The following is an 11200-nucleotide window of genomic DNA, read 5'->3' on the forward strand; positions in this document are numbered from 1 at the left end:
ACTTGTTGTGTCAATAATTGTTGTCCCATTTTAGAGTAGGGGCTGCTTAAGTTTTGTAATAATGTGTAGAAAATTGCTAAAAAACATCGTTCATGTTAGCTAGTAATAAAAAATATAAAGAAAAGAATATACTGGTTCTTACAGAACGGAAACTGTGCTTAATTAATTAGTAGTACTATCTTTTTTATTTGGGACTGCAGCTTGCTGGGGTTGTTGCACTTCAAACGCTTGGTGGTCAAAAAATTGAGTTTGTCCAGGGTAGATAGGTACGCAAAGGAAGCATGAAAAGATTAAGTACTTTTTTCGTTTATTTTAAATCCAGCACTAACTTTTACTACCTTTCTCTCAGGATTCGACAATTTCACCAGATGAAGGATGCCTTCCTGATGTATCTGTAAAAGGTTGACACAATTAGCTGATCTATCATTTTGAAATCCGCGTAATGGATACACGGCTACAAAGATTAAAAATTTACTACTCCCTTTGTCCCAATTTATATAACACACTTTTCTTTTTAGTAAGAATGACACATTTTCTTATTTGATAATAATTTAACTTTATTTTTTTTTTACGTTTAACAATATGATTTATAACCAAACTTATATATTTGACTTGTTTGAAACCACGAGATTTAAAAGTCGTCCTTTATTTTGTTAAAATCCGTGTTCAGTCAAACTACTATCAAATAAATTGGGACGGAAGGAGTAGTATTTACTAGTATTACATATCTAATTTATCTGTGAAGTTCACCCTTTGACAATGTGTGGAATGACCCAGGATATTATAAAACCCGTATGGAAACCCTTATACAATCACTGAGGGACACGTGGATGCTCTAACTTAGGATTCTTTTGACAGCTGATACGTCTCATCACACTGGGAAAGATAGTTTTACTTATCATGTTGGAAACAGGAAAAGAAAATTCAAATTAGCTAGTACTTGTTATAAGATTTACATTACAATTATAGGAGTTAAACAAACCAAATTTGTCAGTTATAGGCTTTCGCCATCAATTAGAAAGATTTTATATTGCTAGAGGAAAAACGAGCTGTCTAGCTATGATATCCTTGGTATTGTCCCTGCTGAGAATGATCTGGATTTCACAGCTGAGCTGCAATGAGAAGAGTTAAACTGAGAGAGACTTGATTATTATCATATTTGGTGCATAATTGTAGTAGTTCTTGCAGTTTATTTGTTTCTGAACTACGTGAATATAAGAACTCTTGCTTCGTTCTACATCTATGTGGCAGTTACATGTCAATAATCTTGGGGATGACATTCTTTAGCTTATTTGTAATTTCACTAATTCAGTCTAATTGCATAGTCCAACTTCTAAGAAAGAAAAGAAAAAAACATAGTCCAACTTGTGAAGCTATTGAATATCATGGACAGTGACCAAGAACTGGCTTGGTTACATCCCCTATTGCTAACATTGTGAATATTTTTAAACTGTTATCAACAACCTCGGAGCAATTATATACTTGGCATGAGTTTCTGAGAATTCTAGAGCTCAATGCTATATTCCTGCACATGTCTTTTATCACTTACGGTGTTCCTCTTTTGATTTTGTTCTTTTAGGTCCATAAGATTTAAGAGACGTCTTTCACCTAGTTGGAATCTCTAACTCCAATCTTATAGTAGCCTTATGAGGAGGCCTCAAACTGGTATTATATAATATGGATCTGCATCAACATACTAATATTTCTCACATAAATGTTGTTTGTCTTAAGGTTCGTCTATATATTAGGTTTGCTGCTGCAGGCCAGAAGAGCTGATGCGGAGAAATCTGGAGTTCATGGCCCTCGTATTGAAGAGAATACTGATGTTCAGGCCCCTCGTACTAAAGATAAGACTGGAGTTCAGGCCTCTCATACTGAAAAGCAGTCTGGAGTTCAGGCCCTTTGTACTGAAGAGAATTTGAAATTTGACAATTCATACTTTAAGGATGATGACTATACACCCAGACTTCTTTTTATTGTTCACCATTGGTTAAAAGAAAAATTATCCTGTTAACTTTCCAAAATGATCTGTTAGGGAGCTCAACAAGAAGGTGAAGCTTCCCGTGGAAGCCATTGATAAAGCTCTGCTTGACGATCCAGAATTCCGCAGGCGTGTGCATCTTTATGCAACGGTATTATGATAGCTCATGTTAACATGTCCATTATCAAAGTTCAATTGTTGCAACACATCATATAACTTTGTCAGCACACAACTTGCATCATTTAAGAAGAAAAATAACGTTAAAATACCAGCTAGGCTGGCTAAAATGACTGGACATTAATTTATCGACTCTTGTTTGCCACTCTCTCAGATAATGAGTGAGGAAATGAATGGAATTGCTTGTGTCACGAGAAATCAATGATATTGTTTGAGTACTATCCTCTGATAATACAATATTCTCATATCTACTATGGCCAAAACAACTGCATTATCTTCAACTTCCTACCTAAGTAGTCTAACTCAAAGGTTTTTATGTAGTAATTGATTAAATTTAATAAACTCAATTCTGTGACAGGATGAAGATGCTTTCAAAAGAGACTATGTAGTGGCACACAAGAAACTCTCTAAGCCTGGATTATCGCATTCATCATTTTTCGGATCAGCATTTGAAAATAGCATGTTACGTTTGAAGAACATGCCGGTGACACAAACGGCTGTTGGAGTTGCTATTGCAGCCGCTGTTGTAATATTCAGTGTCTTCTATGTAATATTGGGTTACTTTTATGAAGTCAACAGGAGAATCTAGTATGGAATCAACAGGAGAATCTAAGTAAGCATTAGCAAGCACAAAAGTTCCAATACATTCGGGAAGTCAACCCTCTAGGGCCTAACTAGTAACATGCTCTCATCACTAAGGGTTGGCACGACCCCACACTTAAGCTCAAACATGCTCCTCAACTTTCAATTTCAGGTACTCAGACTTCCCCTAATTTGCCAAAAGAAAAAAAAAAAAACGTGACACTATAAAAATAAAAATCTAAAACTATTACACATTGGGTTGCCTCCCAACAAGCGCCTTAGTTAACGTCGCGGCACCACAAGAATCAACTTTTTCCTCCACCTTGAACTTATGAATTTCATCCCTAATTTTGCATCAAATTTTCTATCACGCTTCTGGAGTGGTGGTGTAAAAATAAAAGAGCCAAGCAATAGGTACCGCGTCTAGCACTTCTTGGCCCTTAAGTGAGGAATGTTGTTTTGTCTTTTTGGCATGGCAAATTTCAGGATGTAAGGCTTGTGTTCCTCATCTATACACTTCTCCAAAGGCTTGGAAGGCCAGATTTCCATGTCGCCAACTAAACATAATGTAGAAAAATGTTTAGAACGAGGACCAACACGACCCAACTCTAAAACTGTATTATTTCTGACATCCTCACTTTTGTACACCTCCTCAACAATGACATCATCAATAAAGATCTGATCGAATGGTTGGAATTCCTCTATTTGCTCCACAAGTTGGCCATCATCCTCGACAATTGGTGGTTGGGCATCAGACGCCTCAACCTTTTTATTTATTTGAGCCTGCAGATCATGGATATCTGAGCCAAATTGGTCTATCTCTTGTCTGAGCTCAGTTCTTCTCTCTATGAGTTGGGTATCCATGTTTGTAAGACCATCACGGAGAAACCCATGAAATTTTATTTGTTGAGCTTGTTCCGTTAGCCAAGATTGGCTCACTATCTCTGCTTCTTCAAAGTTATCTCCTTGCAGGAACTCGCTCTCTTCTTCTGTTTGAGGTTCACCTTGGGTATTGACTAAGTTTGTAACTTGCAAATCATTACAAGTTTCAGTCTCAGCCATCTCTGTGAGTTTGGCACGAATCCTCTCTATGGCTTTCCACATTTTTGAGTTTTGCTCTCTCATGAATGCATCATGCTCCATCATTTGCTCCCCTATTTGTTTCATCATACCGCTAACCCGAGCAAGACTTTCCGCATCCTCTACTTCACTACTCCTGTGAACATCACAAACAACAGGAGAATCATAATAGGGGTTTGGGGATGGGGAATAAGAGTTAGGACAACCATTGCAATGACCGTCATGACCGCCACATATATTACAAATAGTCCACTCAAAAGATTGGGAAGGTACACACATATATTACAAATATTCCACTCAAAAGATTGGGAAGGTACACACAACTAATTCTCGGAAATATTTTGACAGTGTTGCCACAAGTGGGGTCCTCCACAGATCAGACACGAATCACCAAAATAGGAACAACCAATATTCGACCAATTTTTACTCTAAGATGTCATGTCAAGAAAGCTAACCAAATTATTAAACTAAAAAAAAAAAAAAAAAAAAAATAATAATAAATAAATAAATAACCTTGGAAAGACAAAAAGAAAAGTCTAATCTAGAAAAACAGTTAATTTCTAAGATTCTAAGTCCCGGCAACGGTGCCAAAAACTTGTTGCTCCCAAACACACACGCAAGTATACGCGGTCATACAAGTAATGTAGGATTTTAAAGTCCAGATATCGTACCCACAGGAAGTTATGATTAACTATTTACTAAATTAAACTAATGCTAATTATCTAAATAAGAAATAAAATCTCAATTATATTTGTAAACTAACTAAAAATAAAAGAAAGAAAATAATGAACTTCAACCAAGAAAGAGCGAATTTTTATCGGAGAAGAGATAGATCTAGGGCTATGACCATTAACAATCCAGTTGAGTCTTCAAATCGTTCTACCTATGGGTTACTAGTTGACGGGTTAATTATAACTTTATGATATTCTCTCGAACTACTCACAAGCCTGTAGATGTTACTATAACGCCTATATCTCTATGGTCGTCATAGGTAATAAGAACGCATTTATTTTTCCGTATTCAACTAAGTAGGGCGAAAGAGTATATCTCTATCCTCAGTAGCGAAATGATTAAATCGAACAAACTCTATTTATTCTTATTACGTACGTGAATTTCGTTTCTCAAGTCCAATTCATGCACCACAAATAGTGTTCAATTAGTGATCAAGTAATCAAACAATTAAGCACAAGAATAAATAAGCAACCCAAAAATATGAAAATTTAATAGATAGAAACGATAATCAAACGTCAACTTTCATGTTTGTGTCAAAGCCCTAGAACTAAAGAGTTTAGCTCCATATAGACATGGAAGAAAAATAACAAATCATCCGAATAAAAATATCAAAATAAGTATTACAGAGAAGAGAAGGTAAAACTCTGTAACTATGGCCTCCATGGCGGCTCCAAATTCGCTCTAGGTCCAAAGTTCTGAACCAAGGATTTCAAGTCATCCAAAATTATGTCCAAATCGTGTAGAATATGTATTTGTAGGGTATCAAAAGACCTGAACTTTTAAAAACCAAATCTAACTTGGATCAGGAAAAAAATAGCGGACCTCGTGTCACACCGGCGTCGCGGGTGCAACGCCGAAGACAATCAGAAAAACAAGAATCAGTGCAACACGGAAGACAATCAGGAAAACAAGAATCAGAGGCTGCTTGGCTCCGCGTTGGGCGTGCAACGCGTGAGCAGCACAAGCCACAATTTCAATTTTTTTGCTTCGGTCGGTGTCTGCCAGGTGAGTTCTTTCTCCTTTTACAAATTCTTTGCTTATTCCTTTCCTTTTTGTTTTGTCTTGCAAGTAATCATTACACATCAGCAGCCCATCATTAAATAATAATCATATCATTACACATCATCAGCCCATCATTAAATAACAATCATTCTGCCTCCTTCCTTGTCTCTTTTTTTTTTTTTTTTTTTTTTTTCCTTTCCTTCTTCCGTGTTTTATATAATTTTGCTCCAAATCTCTTCATTTTTGCACCGCTTTATTTCTATATAGTAAAAATATAATATTAAGCATAAAGTGATATAATAAATACTCAAAATACAATTAAAAATACTAAAATGTGAGGCAACTAATAGTTAAATATATGCATTTTAAGCCGAACATGACTACTCAAAGTGTAAAATAACATGTCTTTGGTTGCTTTGAAATATAGTTCTACTCATGGTTCAAACATATTCCTGATTGAGGAAGAATTATTCGCAGATTGGCATCACCACATTTATTAATTCTCTGTTTTCTACTAGTTGTGCGTATACTAGCTTATTGCCAATATAACAAAAAAAAAGATACCATTGTAATTTTAAGGCCAAATACATATCCCTTGAACTCGGTCAAATTTTTCATTTTAGCACTGTAATCCATGCTTGTTCCATTTAGACCCTCCAACATCATCTCAACCGTGTCTTTAAAACACACAAAAAAAAAATGAATAAGGCAAATGAAGAGCGTGAGATTCACTCGCATGACATGGCAAAAATGACCAATAAAGAAAGTCCATGTGAACTTGAGTCTAATTAATGAGGAAAAAGAAAAAAGAAAAAAATAAGTCGTGTCTTCCAAGTTTTCAACAATGAATCCATTTTGCCATTCTTGGCCAAAACTAGTAGTGCTCCTCCCCATCACCAAAAATCTTCTTCTTCCATAATTTGAAATCCAAAACAGTGACCATCACCTTTAGGTCCATGAGTCCATCATCTTCCATTGTTTCCTCCTTTGTAAAAGAAGTCAGCAGAATCTTGAAACATCAAAAGATCTGAAATCAATAATTTCAACAACGAACAATGGAGTACACTAATTGTTTACCCTAAATTTGGATAATCAATTAAATTTATGAGTGAGGCATAGATTATGTGGTTGAGCGTTGATCTATTTGATAGAGAAAATAAATATATGAATATGCTACGAAGAAGCAACTGAGAATCAGTGGTTTGCTATAGATTTTGTATCTAGCAATATATAAGTATTGTTTGATCGAACAGATCTAAATGATGAACACGAGAATCCGGACCAAAATCAGATGTTAGAGAGCGAGATTTTATATATTTTTCTATTACAAAGTGTTCTTGGTATGAGGAAGCCAACCCCTCAAAAGTAGGGCAATGAGCTCTATTTATAGTATTGCCCCATGGGCTTCATACAACATGAGAAACTAAAAAATAAAGAAAAAACTCTGAGATGGATTAGGTTGGGTTAGGTTGGCCGTACGGTCTGACACCCTTACGATTGGCAGTTGAATATGGCAGGACGTTATCGACGCGTGGCAATTGCGTAACGGATCTCCCGGTCCAACGACCACGATCAAATGGACTAACGGCCACGATCAAACGGAGGAACGACCATGATCAACTCGGCTATGGGAAAATCGGACCAAACGATGTTCTTCCCTTTCCTCGGTTCAAGCACTCCTCCGATCCAGAAAGTAAATCTCCATACCCATGTTGATTTCTTTCTTCCCTCGGTCACCGGTCTCACCAGTTTAACATATATTCGATTTTTACCGTATACAGATAGTCCCCACACTTTTCGGACCGTAGTTTTATCGGAGTAACGGGAAGTGGATGAATTAAGAAACCGGCGTCTCAATTTATCCGTTGCTATCTTTTCATTTTGGCGGGAACAGTTGCGTCACGTCTCTCTATCATCGGCCACGTGTCTCATCTCGGACGGTCCGCTCTGACAACCGCCGCAACGCACATCGCCTCAAGTCATTCCTCATTAATGATAGGACACGTGGCACTCCCCGGTTGGCTGGGAACTGTAACCGCCCAGATTTCATGCCTATATAACGTCCCTTACCTCTTCATTTGAACATTTTCACCTCTTCCAACTTACTTCTTCTCTGTTTTCAGTTCTTCATTTCTTATCTTCCAGCTCACATTTAGTTCACATTTCTTGTGGATTCGCTGCTCATAGTACGTAAAACGAAACGATTCTGCCAACTTCCTCTCTAATTATTCTTGTGCGCTGCTGCTTCTTTACTCTCTACCACTTCGATTCCTCATTTGACTGCTCTTAACTTCCCTTTGAATTTTTCCAAATCTTTCTTCGCCATCTCCAAATGTCTGCTAACACCGAAACTGCTTCCCATGATCTTCCCTCGGTCTCGTCTTAAGGAACCGAGCCAACTTCACCACCTAAGGCAAAAATCACTTTCGAGCCCACTGCCTCGGACATTATACCGGCCAAACCTAACTTCAACAAAGATTTCGAGGTTGAAAAACCTTCTCCGGTATCCGATAGAGGGTTTGATGTGAGACGATATCCCTCATCCATTACCGAGGGAAGACTCAACTTAGTCCGGGCTAATTACGGGTGGGACACCCGTTCAGTTAAAGTTTTTGCCCCCGGGCCAAGCGAATCAGTCACTGGCTATCAGGAAGGTTTCTTATACGTTTATACTTACCCTTTCACTCTCAAGCTCGACCCCTCGGTCGATCTGGTCATCTTAGACATGTGCCGGACCTATAACGTAACCTTGGCACAGATTGTTCCGATTGTTTGGAGGGTCGTGGCCTACCTCCGGTTGTTGGCCAATAATACCGGGAAGGAGTTCACGCTAGCCCACTTGATACGCTTATATTCCCTAAGGTTGTTCTGGGGTGGCGTAATAAAACTCGCAAAGCGTAGCCGGAATCTATTTTTCTCAAAAATGGATGAAGATAGAGACAGGGGCTGGTTGGAGCGATATGCCCGGGTGCGGACCTCGAACATTATCCCGGACAGCTACATGCCTTTTCCGGAAAGGTGGAACAATAATCGTAAGTTTGAACTCTTTTAATAATTGCTTGTGTGTTTTGTCGAACTTCAGTTCATCCACCTTCTCACTGCTCTTCTTATTTATGTTAGCCGTGGGTTGGATTCCTCCGGTCGTCCGGGATCTCAACGAATGGGTTACTACTCTCCTCAACCAATATGCCCACGACGATCGGACGTGGGGACACCTGTCATGTGGCCGATGGGTCGCCCAGAACCACGGTAATACTCGACTTATACCCGTATTCATTACATTTTCTACCTTTCTGTAACATCTTCGATTTTCAAGTCTACCCAAGGGCTCGGTGGATCCATGGCCAGAGTCAGCAGTAGAACCAGCAACGTCGGCACCCGAGTTCGATTCAGCGGGTGCCTCTCGTATCCTTGCTGCCGCTGCCAAGAGAAAACGGCCCTCGGACAAAGGGCAGAAACCGAAGAAAAGGGCGACGAGCGTCGTTAGGACTTTAAGGGATGAAGTAGAGCCCGAGCTCCTCGTTCGAAGTATCAGTGCGGCCCTTTCCGTGGATGCTATTCCGGAGGAGGGTATTACCGTTTCACCCCTTCCTTTAGCCGGGGAAACACCTTCGGTTCCGGCATTACACACAGGTGCGGAAGAAATTCTTTACCCGATGTTGACACCCAATTTTGTCCCTCCTTTATTTCAATTTATTTGTTTGAGCTTCTAATTTTTTTTTTTTTGACGAGCTAAACACTTTATTTTCACTATTATTAATTTTCAATATTTTTACTATCAATATCACTTTATCACAAATTTTAAATGGTTCGTCATTGTTTCATTTTAAGATTGGTGCTCGTTGAATTAATTTTAATTTATTAAATCCTTTAATTTCTACATACTAATCATTATTTTTTTTTTACATACTAATCATTATTTATCTTCACATAATATATATTGTACTAGTTATTAAATTAGAAGCCCAAAAATAATTTAAATAAAGAAAGAAGAACCCATATTTTCGGACCAACATTTTGAGCCCAACAATTAAATCGCCATTCTTTATACCAAACCAACCCATAACAACACCCGATTAGCCCACATTATTCTTCTACCCGTCCAGCCCAACTCCCTTCCATCCCATACCCGTTCCATACCCAACCCGACCGGCCCATTCCCCTAATACACTTCAGTTGAAACCAAACAAAACCCTACCTTCATTCTCTTCCTTTCTTCTTCTTCATCCGCCTCCCCCTTCTCTCCTCTCTCACGTTCCTCATCTCCCCTCATCTCTCCTCTCCCTCACGTTCTCTCCACACCTGCTCCACTTACCCCTGTCCCCCGCTTCGTTCTGCCATCCCCACGCCTCACACCCACGCTCCTTCCACTTCTCTCTGTCTCCCATTCCCAATATCTCTCTCTCATATGCTCCCCTCTCCTCACTCTATAAAGGGAGAGGGAGATTGAATGGAAAAGAGGAAAGAATAAGATCGAAAAAAAATCGAAAAATCTCCCGACAAAAAATATATAAAGTTTGCACCTTGAAGAATAAGAACTGTTATATCCCGTGTTTTCACACGTTTGAAAAAAAACTTGAATTATATTGGATTCTTGAGATATAAGGTCAAATTTGATATTTTGTTGGACATAGGAGTTATGCATGAAAGAATAGAGTCATGAAAGTGTGAGACAAGGCTAAGGGCAATTTTGAAATTTTGGAAATTAGTTTCGGGAATTACAAAACGTGGACTATAAGTCATTGGGCCAAAAATAATGGAATGAAATTTAAGGCCCAATGCATTGTAGTGGCCGGCCATAGTGGCCCAAGCCCAAAATTTTGTATTAAATTTCCATGTGATTAATTAACATAAGGTCTTGATCCAAGCCCAATTAATTAGTCATGTGCATGATCATGTGACAATTAATATAAGAAGCCTAAAGTCTTCATTATATGCATTAGAACATTCAAGAAAAATAAGCAAGAAAGAAGTCAAGAACAAGAGCAAAAAACCAAGAGGGTTTCGGGTTTGGCTTAGAAAAATAGCCACAAAAAATATTGCTCCAAAAATTCATTTCTTGTGATTTTCCTACTAAGTCAAGGTTCCTTTGTAACTTGGTATAGTTGGTTTGGAGTGGGGAGCATTAGATTCCTCAAAGTGAACACAAGTTCAAGTGAAGAAGACTTGAAGAAAAGGTAAGAATTTCTACCTTTTTATTGTGTTATGAAGTTTTGATTGTGTTGTAGTTTGTAGAAATGTGTTGATTGTATGGAAAAATGGAAGTTTGTAATGTGGGTTTGGAATTGGAGGTGTAGCCGTGTGTATATATATGTTGTATAGCCAAACTGTATAGAATTCATGTTATATTCTAGTTGTGATTGTGATGAAATGCATATGGGAATTGAAAGTTGGATGAATTTAGTTGATATGGGAAAATAAGCATATGGCCGTGTGGTATATTGCATTTGGAATAGAAATGAATTAAGTTGTTTAGTGTATTGGAGTGTTGTTGTAATGCTTGATATGTAAATGAAGTTAGAATGATATAAGTTTGTATTGAATTGGAATGTAGAAACTTATGTCGTTTTAGTATGATTTTCCGACATTAAGGAAATGAAGTTGTTTGGTTGCTAATAGTGATGATCATTGATGAATTTGGAAGTT

The 11200-nt window shown here is 38.0% G+C and overlaps 1 protein-coding gene across 1 annotated transcript; it reads left to right on the forward strand.

Annotated features, from left to right (window-relative positions):
- Nucleotides 1–1714: 1714 nt before the first annotated feature.
- Nucleotides 1715–2747, forward strand: LOC132624641 (L-ascorbate peroxidase 3-like). Its single transcript, XM_060339388.1, has 3 exons — nt 1715–1989; nt 2036–2132; nt 2517–2747. Exons 1-3 carry the CDS (start codon nt 1715–1717, stop codon nt 2745–2747), a joined length of 603 nt encoding a protein of 200 aa, XP_060195371.1.
- Nucleotides 2748–11200: the final 8453 nt, after the last annotated feature.

The sequence above is a fragment of the Lycium barbarum genome, chromosome 12, assembly GCF_019175385.1.
Source record: "Lycium barbarum isolate Lr01 chromosome 12, ASM1917538v2, whole genome shotgun sequence".
Taxonomy (NCBI): domain Eukaryota; kingdom Viridiplantae; phylum Streptophyta; class Magnoliopsida; order Solanales; family Solanaceae; genus Lycium; species Lycium barbarum.

Excerpts from the sequence above, each read along its gene's own strand:
- LOC132624641 (XM_060339388.1), top strand. The coding sequence starts at position 1,715 with ATGTTGTTTGTCTTAAGGTTCGTCTATATATTAGGTTTGCTGCTGCAG. Across the intron at positions 1,990-2,035 it reads CTTTTTATTGTTCACCATTG|GGAGCTCAACAAGAAGGTGA; the intron begins GTTAAAAGAAAA and ends ATGATCTGTTAG. Across the intron at positions 2,133-2,516 it reads GTGTGCATCTTTATGCAACG|GATGAAGATGCTTTCAAAAG; the intron begins GTATTATGATAG and ends ATTCTGTGACAG.